The sequence below is a fragment of the Nothoprocta perdicaria genome, unplaced genomic scaffold, assembly GCF_003342845.1.
Source record: "Nothoprocta perdicaria isolate Ctin4 unplaced genomic scaffold, notPer1 scaffold_0, whole genome shotgun sequence".
Taxonomy (NCBI): domain Eukaryota; kingdom Metazoa; phylum Chordata; class Aves; order Tinamiformes; family Tinamidae; genus Nothoprocta; species Nothoprocta perdicaria.
This window is the reverse complement of record NW_020454092.1, coordinates 1,071,695-1,090,666: the sequence shown is the minus strand read 5'-3', so window position 1 is coordinate 1,090,666 and position 18,972 is coordinate 1,071,695. Positions and strand designations below refer to the sequence as shown.

The 18,972-nt window shown below is 46.9% G+C and overlaps 2 protein-coding genes across 3 annotated transcripts in view; one reads left to right on the top strand and one right to left on the bottom strand.

The window, feature by feature from the left end:
• The first annotated feature begins 278 nt into the window (after positions 1–278).
• On the top strand, positions 279–7,662 carry GORASP2 (golgi reassembly stacking protein 2). Its single transcript, XM_026045612.1, has 9 exons — positions 279–354; positions 2,258–2,461; positions 2,847–2,933; positions 3,364–3,494; positions 4,045–4,177; positions 4,298–4,421; positions 4,768–4,854; positions 5,786–5,896; positions 6,632–7,662. The coding sequence occupies exons 2-9, from the start codon at positions 2,318–2,320 to the stop codon at positions 6,937–6,939; spliced, it is 1,125 nt and encodes a 374-aa protein (XP_025901397.1). The 5' UTR covers positions 279–354; positions 2,258–2,317; the 3' UTR covers positions 6,940–7,662.
• A 9,478-nt stretch (positions 7,663–17,140) lies between these two features.
• Positions 17,141–18,972, bottom strand: part of TLK1 (tousled like kinase 1) — a 43,677-nt gene continuing 41,845 nt past the window's right edge. For both annotated transcript variants that reach the window (XM_026045436.1, XM_026045504.1), the window contains one exon: positions 17,141–18,698. In XM_026045436.1, the coding sequence (XP_025901221.1) occupies positions 18,522–18,698 (177 nt within the window). In that variant the 3' untranslated portion in view covers positions 17,141–18,521. The remainder of the gene's footprint in view (positions 18,699–18,972) is intronic.

The following is an 18,972-nucleotide window of genomic DNA, read 5'->3' as shown; positions in this document are numbered from 1 at the left end:
GCCGTTGAAGCAGTGCTTGTCCCAGTGAGAAGCAACTGTTATTTCATTACTCACCTTTTTTTTTAAAGCACTACCATTCATTTAGTATCTTACACCCTCACAGCCTGTTTTAAGGGAGAGGATTCAGTCCACAGTATTACCTTCAATGTTAGAAATCACATCTACAACAACAGGAGCTTCTAGAACTACAGTTTTGCCGAGGCAGGAATGTACTTCTAATGTAAAAATTGGCACTGGTCACCTTTACTAAACCCTTGTTTAACTTTCTGATAGGTACAAGAGAACTCGCCAGGACACAGAGCGGGGTTGGAGCCCTTCTTTGATTTTATCGTCTCTATCAACGGTTCCAGATTGGTAAGCGGGGTGCTCTTTTAGTGCTGACTGCATATAAGCAATGTGTTGAGAAACTATTCTAAAGATAAACTAGTGCATTTATTTTATTAAAATGTAAATAAAATATTTATCCTTGGTCTAAACCAGAAAAGCCAAACTGCATCAGAAACCCATTTCTTACACCCCATAGTTACACTTCTGTCAAAACTCAAGGTGAAGAATAAGGATGCAGAGCCATGCTCTGTGTAACAGATCCTGCCTGCTGATCCTCCTCCGGCTGCCTGTGCTGCTTCCCCTTGGCTGTGTCCGCAGGGCTGTGCGGATGCTCCTGTGCTTGTTTCAGTTGACACCGGCTGCCTGGAAGGAGCAGAGAGAGCTGGAAACCTGGCGGAGCTCTTGGGAGCGTGAGGAGCTGAGGCTCTGCTGGTCTGGGCTTGGCTCCACTGAGGAGACACCCGCTGTCCCCGAGGTTTGGGCCTTTGGAGGCATATGGAGTAGGCCCCACAGTCACTTGGAAAGACCATTTGGCGCTGGGGTTGGTCAAGTGGAAGAACAAGAGCCAGTTGCACTCCCCTTAGCTTGTTCATAGTTTCTTCTGCCCTGCCCAAGAGAGAGCCAGGTACAGAGAAGTATTTTATCTGGCTCAGTTCTTGCAGGTCTGGAATTTTGACTCAAGACAAAGCAGAGAGTTTGTCACTGTAAGTCAGATTAGCCTGGAAACCTCAAACCTCCGTTTCTTCTCCTGCTGTTTATGACCTGCTGCTATTGCTGCAGGAGATGAAGCTTCTGAAAGGAAGGTTTCAGTTAAAAGTATTTATCTTGTTGCCCAGTGTTTGTAATATGTGATGGTGAGTTAATATTTACCCAGGCTTTGAACGCAGACTTGCAAGCATTGGAGAGTATATGAGCGCTGTGTTTGTGGTGAGAGTCCTTTCTTTTTGTGTCTCCAGCAAGGTACAAGCACTTAAAGTCAATAGCATCAGCAACTCATTTTGAGAGATATATTTTGAAAGTAATTGTCAGCATATTATGGCCCGCAAGAAATGTACTGTAGTCTAGCTCATCTTTTGTCCTCTTGAGCTGGAGGTGCTGGGGTTTGACTGAAGCCCTCTTTCTGTACTTTGTTACTATACAAGAAATATTTTTAAAGCTGCTCTTCCAAATCAGTTTGCTTGCATTTTAATAATAATTACTTAAGGATTTGGATTACCTTTGGAACAGGTGGATGCCTAAATGACACAAGGCACCGCTGCGTTAGAATTGTTGAGCTAAATCAGGGCAACGTGTGTGAGTGCAGCGCTCTGGTGAAAGGCAGCCCAGAGCAGACGCGTCTGGGCAGCGCACGGAGCGGGGGCCCCGGTGCCGCCTCCGCCTGGGGAGGAGGCCCCGTCCCCATCCCATGCTCCGCTTCTCTGTACTCCGCTCCGCTGGCCGCTCCCTGGACTCCGCTGCGCCTGTCCTCACTGTTGGCTGCTCATTTTGTAGTTCTGTGTGGTACTGTTAGTCTGTGTTCTAAGTACCAAAAACCAAGTTTCTCTGGTGAGTTTGTGTGTCAGTACATTAACCCTGCCATTAACTACTTGGCTATAAGGAATGTTTACTGCTGTGGATGTGAACTTTGTTGTAGGTACTCAGTTTATGAATGGCAAATACCTCTATGTTTAATGTCAGGTTCCTGTACATCGTGTCACAGGTTATTTGCATTTTTATATTTGGGAAGGAAGACTTGTTGCTGTGAAATTCAGAGCACTCTAGTTGTATCACAGAATTGCTAAGGGACCTGAAGCTTACTGTGTAATAACTGTGCGTGTGTATTCTGGTAATGCACAATGTTTATGGGAGCTCTGAAACACAAGAGTGGTGCTCTGAAACTGTGTGTTTACTGTTTAAGCACTAAACTGAGCTTTTGTTGGAATACTTGCAGAATAAAGACAATGACACACTCAAGGACCTGCTGAAAGCGAATGTCGAAAAACCTGTAAAGATGCTGGTGTACAGCAGCAAAACCCTGGAGCTGAGAGAAACGTCAGTGACCCCCAGCAACATGTGGGGCGGGCAGGGCCTGCTGGGCGTGAGCATTCGCTTCTGCAGCTTTGACGGGGCCAACGAGAACGTCTGGCACGTCTTGGTACGTACCGACTTCCAGATGATTTTCTTGGAGCACGATGTGTTGCTTTACTCTCACAGTGTTTTTTGTGGAAGAGTAATTTGAGGTCAAATTGGTCTGTATTCTGACTTTGTTTTCAGAAAGAATTTTAAAATAGAGCTGTAGGCCTGTGAGTATGTTTTCAAATCTTTAAAATTGCTGGTGTTGCACCATATTCAGAATTCCTGCAACAGTAGCTAAAGAGACTGTCCTTTAGCCACCATTTCACTATCTCAGTGACTGTCATACAAACTGGTCAGGTTTTTAATGAAACTAGTACGTGTGAGTCGAGGCCTGAGAGGTGTGTGCGGCTGCTCGCTTACCCAGCCAGTCGTGTAACGCCGGTGACTTGCTCTCTTCCAACTAGGAGGTGGAACCAAACTCTCCTGCTGCGTTAGCTGGACTTAGACCTCACAGTGACTATATCATTGGAGCAGATACTGTCATGAATGAGGTAATTTAAGTAAGATTTTTGAAATAGTTAAACTAAAAAGCAGTACCTGGGCAGCTGGAAAGATTCCAAATTCTGCTTCTGTTTGGGGCTAATGAAAGCAACTTAGTGCAGAAAGGAAGGAGCTTGGGCTTGGTGCCCTTTCATTGAGCTTAAATGAAGTTCTGGAATTAAAATCCTTAAATATCTTGATGTAATCAGATAGGAACTCTTATTTTTGTACTTAATATTAAAATTTCAAATAAGACATGTGGGTTGTGCCATGTGTCTCCCGAGTTGTTAGCAGAACGCAGTGTTAAAGTTGTCCTTACGGTAAGGCGGCAGCCCTGCAACAGGCACCGAGCAGTTCCCTGCCGCCGGCGCGGGCAGCTAGTGCCAGGAACACGTCCCCGGGAGCAGGGAAAGGCCCTCACGCGCTGTTGTCTTCTTGCAGTCTGAAGATCTCTTCTCCCTTATTGAAACACATGAAGCGAAGCCATTAAAACTGTATGTGTACAACACAGACACAGATAACTGTCGAGAAGTGGTGATTACTCCCAACTCAGCCTGGGGTGGAGAAGGCAGGTAAGGAAACGATGCATTATCTAGGGAGGGGAAAAGGTGCCTGCTTCCAGTACTAGCTGAAAAGCTGCTGGTTAAGTTCTCTATAAAGACAGAAAAAGGTAGTTAAATGGCAAAGTAGGTACTTGGAATTCAGATGCAGTTACTTATGGAGTGGAGGTGTTTGGGGATGTTTCTTAAGTAACTAAACTAGTTCAAAAAATGCACAGTGTGCATTGGCCTTTAGGCAGCTTTTCCTGGGATGTATCCTGAAAGTACAGCACAGTAGCTGGAAGACAGGACTGCAAATTACAGGCCAGGCTGATCCTGAGCCTAGCTGCTAGGCCCAAATAACACAGAGTTTGGTTTGGTTTTGCTACATGATAACTGCTAACAGCTACAGAATTTCCTTCCAGTTATCTACTGTTATTTATTTATAGAAAATGAAGCAATATTTATCTTTTTCTGCACAGTGCAGTTAAACAGAATATCTCAAGTCATTTATGCATTGCTTGCTGTGAAATCCACACTAATTAAGTAGTTTCACTGACTTCTAAATGTTTGTATTTTAAAGCCTAGGCTGTGGCATTGGCTATGGCTATTTACATAGGATACCTACACGGCCCTTTGAAGAAGGAAAGAAAATTTCTCTCCCAGGACAGCTGCCTAGTGCGACGCTCACTCCCCTCAAGGACGGCTTCACAGAGGTACCCTGTAGCCTGGTCTTTGCCTTGGTGCAGTGGGCTGTTTGTGGTTGTTCTGTGTTTATTGGTTCAGTGGGAGCAAAATCCCTAATGGTGTAATTTATTTTTTGACCCTTAATTAAGGTCCAGCTGTCATCAGTTAATCCCTCACCCACGTTACCCCCTGGTTCAGCAGGACTTGAACAGAGTCTTTCGGGGCTGTCCATTAGTTCACCCTCCACTACCGTCAGTCCCGGGCTCAGTACAGGTCAGTATGGAAGGCAGTCACTTGGGAAGCGCGTGCGCCTTTTGGCCCTTCTGAATTCATAAATGTTCCTGTCAACTGAATAGGAAGTGGTGGTTGTAAAGTAAACTTCTTCCCAGAACTTTTCCCAAAGACTAAGATTTAGAGTACAGTGGTGTGCCCTGCTTGCACACAGAATAATTCCAAGCAGCTACTCCTCCTCTTCATCATCATTTTACAGTTAATTGCTTAAGACAAATATTAATTCTCCTGTAAGCTAGTATTTATTTATTTCCCCTCCCTTGAGGAAGGGAACTGAAGTGCTACAGGTATGAAATGAACGGTGGTTTTTTTCTCCCTGCTCCCCCAGGGGTTCCAACAGTTCCATTACTACCACCTCAGGTCAGCCCATCCCTTGCTTCTGTGCCACCAGTCAACCCAGCAACGACATTACCAGGTGAGTAGGTCAAAATTCTTAAAACTCCTCTAAAACAAGACAAAACCAAAAGACTTCAGAGAGAAATGGATGCCTCTTCTTTTGCTTTTTTTTAATAACTTTAATAACATCTTAGGCATTTCATGCTCAAAATCTTTGTACAACCTTTACAACTTTGAGAATGGACGAGTAGATTTTTGGCTAATTCACAGGTTAAGTAAAAGACTTCTTTTGTATTCAAGTGTAAGACTTTGTCTCCCTCTTATTGCTCATTGACTTACTTCAGAAGTAGTTTTCCCTGAACTAAACACAAAGCAAGAAGAAAGCCACTGTCCCAGAAATGTAGCTCTCCTAAGATGAGCAAAGCAGGGGAGAAAAAATGTTCCACATTGATAGGAGTGTGTTGTTATTGTTCTGTGTTTTTGTTGCATATTCAGTTTTTCCTAATGAGGAAAGTTACTTGTCTTTTCATATATTTATATTAATATATAATAATATATTTATATATAAATATTAAGTCTTGTCTTTTTCATATATTTTTATAAATGTAGTATCAGAAATACTACTATTAGTCTTTTCTCTTTAATGTGTCTTTCTTCCTACCTGTTTTATCCTGTTAAGCTCTGTCGCTGTTCAGAGCAGGAGGCTGCTGGCACAGCGCTACAGTGCAGTAGCCACCTCTGGTAAAAGCCAAGCTTTGAATTCCAAACTTCATTTTTTGAAGCACAATTTCACTTTCCTCAGAGGAATATAAAAGTTTGGGATTAGGTATTTTCCAACCCTGACTTCCATCAGTAGGCAACTGTTTTCCTTGTGTAACTAACTTGAATCTTCAGCCTCAGATTAATTTGCATTTTCATCTGTAAACTCCAAATAGTCAATAACATCTCAAGCATTTGAAACAGCAAGTTTGACAAGTCCTTCATTTGTACCGTTTCTGTTCCCCTCTAAGGTCTGATGCCGTTGCCAGCCGGGCTTCCCAACCTGCCTGACCTGTCCAAGCTCAACTTACCTGCCCCGCACATCGTTCCCGGGGCAGAACTGCCGGAAATCATCCAGCCTGGTAGGGGCCGCCCCGGGCTGATCCCTGGCCCCGACGTGGTGCTGCCTCTGGGGCTCCCAAGCAGGATAAACCCAAGTTGGCAGTAGTGTCCAGCCTGGTTAGACAAGGAATATTTTTCAGGATGATCTAATGCTAAGCCTATGCCTGGGTTTAGTTGGTTCACCTTATGTTACCTGAGTTATGATCTAAGAGATTGTCCAGTGCTAAAAATGAAAGTATATAATTTTATGGGGAGAAGAAAATGAGGTGTTTGCTAGCAAAGGAGGTCGAAGCACCCTAATTGAATGCCAAAAGTACCAACTAATACTGGATTTGTGGTAGTGAATAAAACAAAACTGCTGAAGATGCACATGGAGCAAGCAAAAAATAAAATTGGAAGCTTACGTGGAATAAAATTCTTGTTAACTTCTTGTCTCTGGCAATTTAAATGAATGCCAAAAATAATTAGTCAACATGTTAGACAGCCCTCTGGAGAGGGGAGCATGTACATACAAGGAGGCAGACTTGACTTTATTCAGCTTGTTCAGTTCTGAAATCCAAAAACGTATCAGGCTTGGACACTCTCCTGCTGCATCAGCAGGTATATTGTGCTTACCCTGAGTTTAAAAGGCACTTTCCTCCCCAGTAAATAGGAGATTAGAGGGAAAAAATAAACATGGAATCCCTCTGTACCTGTGTGGGGCCTGCAATGTCTCACTGCTTTTTTTAAATTATTTTTTTTCTCACCTTTTCCAGGTTTGCCTTCCCTTCCTTCCTTGCCACCTCTGAATCTGATGGGAATAACACCTCTTTCCATGCCACCCAAGTGTGTTCCTCTGCTCCCTCTGGTCACAGAGGGATCCACGGTGCCTGCAGATTTGCTTCCCACCATCACCCAAGCCGGAAGCTTTTCCGTTGACGCGGGCACTGCTGTAAATGTGGACCAGCCCCCCACGCTCGCCTTGGATAGCGCTGCCCCGGCTGCTGCTGACAGATCAAGTGAATCCACTACAGCTAACGAGAAAGCATCTGGGATCACAGATACACAAGCTTTGGAATCATAACTCCAGATGCCTCTGTTGTTGGATTGGCTTGGTATTTATTTAGTGATGGGATACATATTTGAAGAGCAAACTATCATTAATTTCATACTAGTTTGTACTTAATCTCTAGGAGTCCTGTAAATAATATGGAGGTATAATAAAAATAAAGGGGATTTATAAAGTGTACGTGGTGGGAGGGGAGAAAGAGTACTTGTACTTAACAAAAAAAAAATTACAAAAAGTGGAAGTGGTAAATAGAATTCCACTGCCAAACTTGGAGGTTTATGTTTTTAATACAGGCTGACAGCTTTAGTCTGTTATGCCTTTACTTGCTTAAAATTACCCACCTTTACTTCTGATGGAAGTGAGGCAGGTCTTGGTGTGACATGGACAGCCTGTGGGTCTTGTTCTTCACAAGTATCTTGTTACTGCAGCGGGGATGAAAAGGTTCAGTCTGAGTTGTAAATTTTAACTTTGCAAAACGTCCACCTAAAGCTATTAAAGATGCTGAGTCACCTGTTAACTGACATCTTTCTTTGGCTTGTACACCCATCTTTATTTTTTAAGCTCCTGAGAGATCCTCAAGCCATGTTTTGTGACTGCTGCTGTGCTGCTTCACTCACCCACTGTAAAATGGCATTTGGAAAAGAACAGAGGAAATGTTAAATGTAGCACACACTTTGGCACTTCGTGACTAATGTAAGGCAAATTAATGGATAAAGCATACATACAGCAATAAATTCTTGGAATTTTACCCTTTGTGTGACTAAATAGCACATTTCTTTAGTGCCTAATCTCTCACTTAACTGTATTCAATTCAGCCTTCTTGGGTGCAGAGCAGTGCCAGCCTCACACAGGCCAGGAGCAGCAGTTAAGGCCTGGTGCAGCAATGGGTCATGGAGAGGCCTGTATATGGTGCCTGCTTTTTCTAATTTATTTTTCCTCCCCTTTTTAAGTTGATGTTCAGGAGGGAAAGGCTAGATACAGGTTGCTCCTCCCCTTGCTGAAGTGCAGCTGTCTCCCTCATAAAGCAGAATTAGCCTCACCTGCTAATCGTGGCCCTGCACCCGGTGGGCGTTCAGGTAAAGATTATGTTGGTGCTATGGGCAGAGACGCTGCGGGTATCTTTTGATACCACCGTGTGCTCTGAGCAGCGTTTGCAAGAGCAGTCGCCTTTCCTTGCTCCAGTTCCCCAGAGAGTTAATGCCTAAGTCAGCCCGGCCCCGCGCCTGCTGTCCCGACCCATCTCTAATGCTCAGCTGGTTGTCAGGCCTCCAGCCCCTTAAATCACACTTGCTCCCTACATCTTAGGCCTCTCTTGTAATGCCTGTGTCAAGGACAGAGCCTGAACTCCACATGGTGCAGTTTTTTTTCAACTGCTTCAAGGCTGCAGTCCTGCTGCCCTCAGTATGTAGGGAGTTTGCTGTGCTTAGAAAGGGTTTTTGACACATCTCTGTATTGCACACTTCCCTGTTAGAATTTGGAGTAGGAATTAAGCTGTTTCTTCTTTGCTGTGTGCAAGGGCTGCCTTTGGGCATGTGTTCACACGCTAAGAGCCGTCACAGCCTCTTTTGGCCTGTCCTTGCCTGGAACCTCCCAGTAACTTGCCTGCTGTGACCAGGGAGGGTCTCGCTGATGTCCTTCCATGGCCGTGTGGCCGGCACTGCTGGGGGCAGCAGCCCAGGCAGCTCCTCCCGTGCAGGCAGCGAGGGAGGTGGCCGCGGCACCCGCGAGGGCCGGGGTGGCCTTGGGCTGTCCGTGAAAAATGCTCCGGCTCTGGCAGCTGCTCTGCGTGCGCTTTTAGGGGGAGAAAACACAACGTTAGCGTGGCGTTCTGCGCCGTCGAATGGGCCCTAAGGCAGCTCTATGTGTCCTGCCTCTGGAGGAACAGGAAAGCGGTGGCTGCAGCCCTCAGCCGACCTGCATGACTTGAGGCTTGGTGCAGCATCGCGTGCGCAAACTAGGCTAAAACATAACCATGGAAGCCCCTACCAGAAAAAAAAGGGGGGAGGGCGGGGGGGGAGCCCAAGTCCTGCTTTTCAGTTGTGTGGTGCCTTACCGTACTCTTGCTGGTGCCTTGTTTCTCTCAGGCGCATCTCATGTCTTGACTTGATGTATCGCATTCACACACCTGTGTGTCTCTATGCCGTCGCCCCTAAAAAACGCAGGACGAGGGTGCCAGGGCAGGGCGCCATTCTGGCCTCGTAGCCGTGCTTGTCACCGAGGAGCAGCAGTTGTTTCAGCCATGAGCAACTCGGCTGCCAGCTCAGAGCTCGGGGTCTCCTTGGCGAGCAGGAGGGGATGAGCAGCAGCCACGGGCACCTCGGCTGGAGCTGCGGGAGGGCTGCGCAGCGCGGCCACGAGGCCAGCGCCCTGCGGAGCCTTGCGGCTCTGTAACCACCCCACGGCGCGTGCTGCCCCGGCGGGGCTTCCCGAGCGGCGCTCGGCACCAGCACAGGCCGTTTTTCCAGCCGTTTTTCTCATCGCTCCCGTCAGACACCCACCTGGCCGTTGCGCCGCCCGAGGCCACAAGATGGCGCCTGCAGGACCCGGGGAGGGCGCGGGTGACTCTGCGGCCCAACGTGCGAGAGCGGAGGGCGCTGGGCCCGGGCTGAGGCCCAACCTGCGAGGCACGACGACCAAAAAGAAAACGTCATTCAGCTCAGCTGAGTCCCTAACAGGACCTTTTTTTTTTTTTTTTCCCCCTCCCCCCCTGCACTCAACTACCTTATAAAGCTGTAACGCTACAGCAGTGCAATCTGATGTTGCACAGTATAGGGACGATGTCAGCAGCTACTAGAGAATCTAGTAAATGTGGCAAGGAAGAGCCGCCTCCCCTTGCCTGCATCCTCCCTTTTTGACACACTTTGTCCTTGTGGAAAAGCTCCGTGCCAGGGCGCAGCCAGCAACTCAGCAACTTTGCCTGTCGCCCACCAAAACCCAAGTCTGCAGGTGCCCGGCGGTAAGTGGCTGCCTGCTCTTCCAGACCCTTCCCTCCCTGCAGCGCTCCATAAAAAGACTCTTTGGGGGGGGGGGCGGCTACACGGCTGGTGTGTTGGCTACACCACGCCACTGGCTTTGCTGCCCCTTGTCCACCCGAGCTGCCGCGCTACAGCCCCTGGAAGGCTCCAGCTGCCTTTAAGCCTCCACGTACTTTCTCTCTGCAGGGTAACTTTGATCCTCAAGCCTAACTGGAACAAGACGGCTTTAAAGCCAGGAAAAATGAATGAGGAAATCAGTGGCACCAATTATATGCCAAATGAAGATAAGCCCCTCTGTCTCATTAGCCCTATTTAATTATGCTTGGATTTAGAGCCTAAATATAGTTCACAAGAATTCACAAGAACAAGTGTTTGCTTCCACTGCTGTAATCCTCTCCACCTCTAACGCTTCTCCTCTAAGGTCAACAGCTTTAAGGACTTCTCTGCCAGGATCACAAGTGAATAAACCAGAGGGTGCCGCTGCCCTCGCTGCCGAGGGGCGGGAGGCCGGAGGAGCCAGGCCCTGGGCCTGACTCTTGCGCTGCCACCAGCGGCCAGAGAGACCCAGGGGCTGCTCCCCATGGATGTGTGGGGAGCAGCCGCTGCCCCAGCAGAATGTTTGCAATACACGTGTGAGAGTACATGCACATATACATACATATATCTATACACACCTACACATATATACATTACATATATATATATATATATAGCTTAAATACAAAGCTCCAAGAGACAATGAGATTTATCTCAGGAAATTGGGTCATATCTCACCACTCTCAGTCCAGCACTCAGTCAACTCCACCCTCTTTGGGATTAACTTTAACCTCTTTACCAGTTTACTCCTACAAGCCTGGCAACAAATATTTTTTCTAACTATTACTTGCTGCTGTCTGATTACTAGCAGGGTGCCTCAGGGTTTCTAAAGGGCCTGGATGTTCCCCCAAGGGGGCTCAGCCGAGCCCAAGGGGGAGCCCAAGGGGGCTCAGCCGAGCAGCTGGGCAGACCCAGGCCTTGGGACTCGCTCCCCGCGCTCCCTGGGGGATCACTCTCGGCCCAGGTGCCTTTGGGGAGCGGGGATGGAGCTTAAATGAGCATCTCTGCAGCAGCCGCTGCTGCACGGAGCGGGGCAGCGAGCAGGGGAGAAGCGAGAGCCCCTTCCCCCTTCACCTGTGCTTGGTGCTTCCCATGCAGGGACCAAGCACTCGGGGCAGGCCGGCCGGCCCTGGCTGGCACCGGCCTTGCCAGCCCCTCGCTGACCAGCCGGTTCCCGAGAGGCCCCAGTGCTGTTAGCCAGCGGACCCGCACAGAGGGATCACTGAGCAGGAGAGAACTTGCCCTCAGGCCTGCAGGTTTGTTGCACTTTGGAAAACCCTGTGAGGAGGAGCTCGCAGAGCTGCACCGGCCCCACGAGCAGCTCCTCGAGCAGTGCGGGCCCGGAGAGGCCGCAAGGGCACGGAGCTTCACCACTGCTTCCCACCCTCGGCACCTGGGCCAGGGACTCCGGCCGCTCCAGGGGTCCGTTTGGACCTCCAGGCAGTCAGTCAGACACTCCAGTGTGCAACGTTCGCCCTGCAGTTTCAGCTGGATGCAATGTTACCAGATTCCGGCTGAAGAGGGAAGTTCTTAGAGCCACGCTGCTGGAAGGGAAGGGTCCGCAGGAGGCGGCACTGCCGAGGTGTCCGTGACCCGAAGGGGCGAGCGCCGCTCATGGGGCCACTTGGCGGAGGAGCTGCCTCCCCGCACGGCCAGGCCCGACCCGGCCTCCCGGAGCCGCGTTCGGATTTGGTCTCGCTCCGTCGGGCCGCGCGGGAGCACCAGGGCCCCGCCGGCCCCCTGCAGCTCTGAGGGGCGCTCGGCCTTGGAACGCACAGATGGACACGGCCGCCGCGCAGGCACCGAGTGCTGGGATCAACTCACGTGGAGCACCCTGATAACTTTCACATTATTTGTCCTGGGCCAAAAATACACACGAGGGATTGCAAGCTGGGGCCAGGACAAGAGTGACCTGAAAATAAAGGGACACTTTAAAAGGCTTCTGAATTGTGATAGGGCTGTTTCAGATGACAAGACAGCAGTAATGAAAATAAAGGCCAGCACATAGGACAGCTGGATTACAATAAACCTGTAATTGAAAGAAAGCTAAAAATACTGTATGAAGCTTGCTTCAGACCATTAGGTATCAATGAATGCATTTCACAGACTCAGTGCTCAGAGCATCCAAAAGTCCAAAGTTTCTTCATAGCCAGTTAAGGCTCAGCAAAAAAAATGGAGAGACAAAAATTATTGTGTTTTGAGGAAAGAATTAAGTGTTAAGTTCTTTTAGAGATTTTTTACCAAACACTACAACTCAGTACTGCTCTGAACACCAAGCAAAAGACAGGCTTCAGTGTGACGCTGTATTTGTTATTAAAGCAGAGGATTATATAAGCTAAATTTTTCCTCATGTTTTCTTGTGCGTTTTTCCTCCTTGCTTCACATAAGCTGTAGAAGTTTCCTGCAGTAGCTGCTTTACCAGCAGGCAGCAGCACAGCTGGATACTGATCCCGCACAGCAACTTCCAGGGGAGCTCGGGGCCGTGGATTCGCAGCCGCCGCTGCGGAGGGGAGGCAGCTGCGCTCCATCCACCCTGCAGTCCCGGCTTGGCCACACAGCCCCTGCTCCCACCTCCCGTGCCCGGACTGTCCGTGCCACCCCCGGCCGATCCCGAGAGTGGAAGTGCGAACACCCACGGCAGCGCAGTGTTCCCTATGGCAGCGCGGTGTTCTCTACAGCAGCGACGTGTCCGGCCCCGCGTGGCCCAGCCGGACACATTCCCAGAGCCCCCATCGCCTCCTCGTTGCTCTCCAGCTTCAAGCAAGCACAGCTCCTAGCTGCCTTTCTCCATGATCCCTGTGCCTGCTCTGCGGTGCTCCCTAGCATGAAACCAGCAAAATCCCTTGCAACCCCGGCAATCGCTTGCAAAACCCAAAGGGGAGAAGAATGTTATGACATGACTTGCTGTATAAAGACCAGAAGCCTTCATGTTGCTGCCTGGTGCTAACAGAGCACATCAAAGCACCCTGAAACAGAAAAGCTTTAACAACATAATTGACATGAATTCCTTGCAGTGGTCCCAGATAAAGAGAAAAAACCCTGTCTTTACAGCTAGCACCATTAGGAATGCTCTGGTTTTGTCTATCGTGCTGCCTATAGGGGAACGCTCTAGGAAGCGCAGAAAAAGATGTGCTTCATAAAATAGGAACTTTAATAGATAATAATAAAAGAAGTGAAGGGAATAACTCTTCTATTTAACCTGCCAGGGCTGTGTTACATGGAAGACGGGCAGCAGTGTTTATGGCATGGCCATGAGCTAGGCCGGGATGTGGTTAGTCTCGCTAACAAAACTGCTCTGAGGTGCAACAGCTCCAAGACGACAACTTTGAACGAGCCTCAGCACATCCTGTGGTCACTGGATACACAGCGCGAGGATGCGACACTGCTGCGCCGTCCCTGTTCTGCTCCCCTTACCCAGCGGGAGACGATGCTCCGAGCTGAGCTCGCCCGCGGCCAAGCGCCCGCGTGCAGTTTGCCCAGGGATGCGAATCCCTTGACTTCAGCACCAGGGCGGGAGCGCATCCTGTTTTTCCAAGGACCTGCTCGGGCCCCCGGCAGCGAGTGCTCTGAGGAGCCGGCAAGCACAGTGCTCAGCCCCTCCACGCTTCAAAACCGTGAATCCTCGCGTGCCCTTGACCGAGGACGGACACCCACAAATTTGCACCAGTGAACCCTGAAGTTTAAACCTCGTAATAACTTCCTAACGATACCCAATCAGCTCTAGAGACACTAGACACAAAGTGGGGTTTCATGGGACGATGTTTTTGCTCGGCTTTGTGGTTCAGGAAGCCTTGTGCAGCGCAGGGCTCACAGGATGGCTCCTGTATTACTTGCAAGGACAGCGTGAGAGGGAAAATCAATTTGTTTGGCAGCAAGAGTTTTCCTGACACTCTTTTAGGAGCTGGATGCCTGTAACAAATAACCAAGAACGTCGCTTGCTCAGCAGCTAATCATCCTGACCCCAAAAGACACTCAGCTTAACTTAATGGAGATTTCTTGAAATGCGGAGCTTGCACAGAAAGCAAGGCTCATGTCCCACACAGACACCACGTTGCTCCACAGAAACGCAGAACGAGATTATTTACTCACACAGATCAGCTTGTACAGACAGAAAAACTGCATCCCCAGAAGTTACTTCAAGGACTCCAGATAGAAAAATTGAAAAGTTTTAAAACACTCCTTGACCTCAAAATCAACATTTGATTACAACTTTTATAATTCTCTCACAAACAAAAGATTCATTTGGGGCTATTTCTGCCACTTAGCTGCAACCAGCAACACAAAACAATTTGTCTCAGAAATGGAGTAGCTCCAAGCTGGGAAAATCCAGCTGGAAATCCAGCTCTGTGGTGCATCTTCCTCTTGGGACACCATGGTCGCTTCATTGAGGACAGGGCAAACAGCAGGCCATGAATTTGCTCAAGTTTAAGCCTTTTTTTTAAGGCTGAACCCATTTATATATTAATTCTGTTTTCAGACCTTCTGAGGTCATTTAGAGGCCCACATTACATGATATCACATATTACAAGGTAACACACTTTGTTTCAAGCCCTCTCCTCCCTTTTTGCCTGCATTATCTAAACCTGTTGCTGCAGGAAACTTATTTACCTGCTGCTTCCAGTGGCATTTTTGGTTACTGTTTTCGTCATTGAGCTCTGATGTATCAAATACGAGGCAAGAGAACTGGTCAGCAAGCTGCACGTGCCTAGGGGAAGCTGCACGGCGGCAGGGCAGGCAGGGCTCCCCGGCCTCGCTCCGCTCAGCGCCAGCGGGGACACGGAGGGCCGCGTTACGGCGCCAGATGGCGGCCCGGCCGTTAGGCCCGTCCTACCTGTCCCAGGACGCAACCGGCGTGCGCCGGGCCGGCAGCCGCCGGGCTCCGTGGCCATGGCGCCTCCGCGCGGCGGGGACCACAGCCCTGCTGGGTCCCCATCCCGCTCCTCCTGCTCCACGGGCTGCCCCGCGAGGGCAGGACGAGGGGATGGACAGACAACAGGCTGTGGGGGTGGAAACAGAACAGGCAGCGCAGACACCTGCCCTCGCAGTGCCGGGGCCCTCGGGTAACGAGGGAACGCGGCCCACCTGGGGTAACGAGCTAACGCAGCCCATCTGAGGTAACACGGTAACGTGGCCCCCCTGCCTCAGCGCTGCGGGGCAGGCTGGGACCGGCCGGCACTTACCCTCAGGCACAGCCGAACCGAACCGCAGAGGTCTCGGAGCACCCTTCTCTTTCCAGGCGTCTCCCTCCTTGCCGCCGGCCGCTGGCAGAGCCCTGCGGCCGGCCCCTTGGCCGCGGGCGCCTCGCTGCTTTTGGGGAGCACCCAAGGGTGGAAAGCGCTGCCCTCCAAATCCAAGCAACTCCAGTAGCAAGCTCAAAAAACAACATACACCCCTGAACAAAAGTAAAAGGGGCGTTTTTTAGAAATGCACTGATCATGAAACATGTTAACTGCAGCTGAAAATCTGTAGTACTATAAAGCACAACAAGCTGTAAAATGAAGTGTGTAAAGGCACCAAAACCCCGTAGCACAGTTAAACACGCACAACTTCCTGGGATCACATTCGGTACTTTTGTTTTGTTTAAAAACCTAGATAAGGTTTTTAAATAACACTGCAGTACTTTACCATCCTATCGCTAATGCAGAAATTTTAAGGTATTGGATAAATTTTACTAAAGTTGCCTTTGTTTCCAAGGTTTATTAAATAAATATTTATTAAAAATACTGTTGTTTAAATTCTTTCCTTACATCTACCTACTGCTAAATCAGAGAGTGTTAGGAGCTTAGACAGTTTAATGACAGATGATGCACAATGAAAATAGTAAAATGTGCAAGATTCACTGAATAAAAAGTAGATACACAAATTACTTGGATTGGAATCCACAGCCTCCACCAGCTGCAGTAACTCAGGTTTCCTCACCCATCCACAGGGGCTCTTCCATGTCAAGCACAAGCTGCAGGACACCAGGCACCACTGACACCAACTCCAACAACCTGTTCTCATGACTACAGAAAGACTCCATATGGGCCATGACGCTCCAAGCACTGTCACACTGTAACACACAGGCAGACAGACACACACACAGATGCTTGTGTCCTGGAGGTGAAAGTCCTTACATTTTGATTTGAAGGATGAGGAAAAGTCTCCTTTCCTTGTACTTCAGAATGCCCATCTAGTAGTTTTGCCTCTTGATCTCTATGGAAATGTGTTCAAAATGACTATTTAGATTTCAGAAATGTGTGTTTTTCCAAGCTGGAGCAAGCGTTGTTCTGTTCAGCCACAACTACCTATCTTCCAAGATGCCAACACAAGGAAATCTGTACATAATTAATACAACACCTCAAATTTCTCATTTTAAGGTTTCTGTAGCTATAAAGTTGTATGTTTTCTATTATACTTCCATATTTGAATGTACTAGAGGCAAAAAACATTTCAGATTAATAAATGTACAGTTAACACAATCCTGATTCTTTTCTGTGAACAAAATCTTACGATATTGACACATGGAGACTAAGGAAAAGTAACAATATATGATGTGGATATTCAGCGACGGCACATTCTTCTTGAACTTCACACTTCCACAGTGCAATAGGAGACTCCTTGGTTTCATATTTCAGATGATGCAATGAAAAGGGTGCAGTCCCCATACCTGCGATATATATAAAGCAGACAGAATAAAATTAGCTCATAGAATAAAAACGTTAGACTCAAATAGTGAGTCTACGATTAAAGATTTTTAGAAAGAACTGTTGAAACAATACAAATTCTGAGAGCTCTACTCACTACAGGTAGGTTTTATGGAACAATATCCTTTTACCCCTCAGGTTACTTACATTAATAACTTTACCATTGGTCTTTTGTTTGTAACTGAAGAGATTTTGCTTTAAGTAAAAACATGTAGCTCTGCAATACGACCAGGCTGGTCTCCTCTTTGTTAAAGAGCAAGAATGTAATTAAAACATTGAAATTTCAACTGTCATTGTTTATTATTGTTTTGGCTACATTCTCTACAATTTCAGCAGCATCTTAAAGAGACAGTTATGTTTCTTTATATACAATGAAAACAAAATGGCTTGCAACATCAGAAACAAGAGCAACAGTTTAACTGTACAATACTAAATGAAACCTGTTGTAGTACAGCCTCCTTTTTTTTTTTTTTTTCTGCAACATGGACAAAATTACATACAGGTATTCAGCATCATAAAAGGGACAGTAAAAAGAATAACGAGTGTGAGAGAGATACACCGTTCTGAAAAGTAAGTTTCTACCATACAAGGCAGTTAGAAAATGTTTCACATTTTAAAATATCTGTACAAGCCACAAGAAACATTTCCTTGTTGATAGGAACTTCCAGAAATAGAGAATAGCCATGAGCAACTTCTACATCTAGTATCAATGCGCTCTACAGGTTGAGAGCGCAATAAACTGACTTAAAGAACTGTACTGTATATTGCCAACACAGATCTGTTTTACATGCCTTGATTGTTAATTAATTACCTACTTTAATCTCTCTATAATGTACAGTTGACTTGCACCTTAAGGAGGTCATTTGATTCTTCTGCAAAAGTAAAAGCAACATCATTTAGCAGCAATTAAAAGCGCTTTGAGGGAGACTTAAAAAAAATACAATATCCAATTAGAAAAGCCATACTTTAAACATTTGTACAGGAATAAGTTGCTGAAATTTAACTGAAAATATGACATCTGTACAAGAATTTACAATAGAGCTAGAAGGGAATTTATCATTATTCCTGCATAGAACATTATACATGACCTGTTTGCATTTGGTTTCAAACTGCTGCTTGTTTTTTACCAGAAGCCTGGAAAGTTTCACAAGTTTCACCACCACAGCAAGTATACTATTTTTAGAAAACTGAGCCGATTTAAAAATTTGCAATCTATTTGAGAAGTAAGTACCAGGAATTCCGTATCACTCTTCGGATTTAAATTCAGTGAAAGAACACATTCTTGGAGATACAAGCCTGAAAATCCACATAAAGTAGTATAATTTCATCTGAGAAATCTGATAAACAATTCTTCTTTCTTACTGTGTTTTCAAAGGATCAACCACTTGAAAAAATGGCAGTTTAGTTCGTATTACCAGGCACTGAATTATTCCTGTGTTTTCAGATTTGCTCACTACCTTTCTTATATAAATAATGAAAAACTACCCTTCATGTTAGAACTTTCCAGTATCAACCAAATGTACTTAAAGTATTAAAAAGATTATTTACAATGTTCCCCAGAAAAAACTAAAAACCTCTTCTTCAGTCCTAAACACAGTATACCTGTTACAGCGCAACAGGCAGTGTCATCCTTCAACATTTAAAGATTATCTCGAAGGGCACATTTATTCACAGTCCATGATCCATTCCATTCATACAAATGACACTATGTAGAAGGACTTCAGTCTGAAAACACAGTTATCAAACTTGTCCTGTGTAAAAACACTAAAATGCTTTCAAACTAAAGTCTGCATCTGGAAACTACACAAAGGTATCATGCCATTCCTCAGTTGGAGAAATTTCAGTATGAAATAATGCTTGAAGTAGGTGGTGTAGGTGATGCTGCTAGCCCTGTCATGTGCAAGTTTCCTGAAGAATTTGATCTTCTCATATGAGGCAGAAGATAAGGATCATTAGCCAGCTGGTGGACATCAAATCTGTCCTCTTTGCGGTATGCTAAACAGCGTCTGATAAAGGCCTAGGGAAAAAAACATATATAAAGGTTACAACAGCTTTCCAAAATTCCTTGTTGTAAGCAGACCTAGTAAGTCTGCTTACAAGCAAATAAACACTTCCCCTCAGGCAGAATTGTTTCTAAACACTTGAATTTTACAAGGATAAAAAGTGCCACAATTTTTACTGGAGTCCAAAGAAAGATGCAACACGTGTTGTAGCAGAAGAAAAATCATCTTGTAATAGCAAATGGACCATGGCCTAAAATGATCATATTAGGCATTCACAGACAACAAAGT

Coding starts and splice junctions, on each gene's coding strand:
- GORASP2 (XM_026045612.1), top strand. CDS start 2,318: ATGCTGGTGTACAGCAGCAAAACCCTGGAGCTGAGAGAAACGTCAGTG. Junction 2,462..2,846: donor AGAACGTCTGGCACGTCTTG/GTACGTACCGAC, acceptor TCTTCCAACTAG/GAGGTGGAACCAAACTCTCC. Junction 4,178..4,297: donor TCAAGGACGGCTTCACAGAG/GTACCCTGTAGC, acceptor CCCTTAATTAAG/GTCCAGCTGTCATCAGTTAA.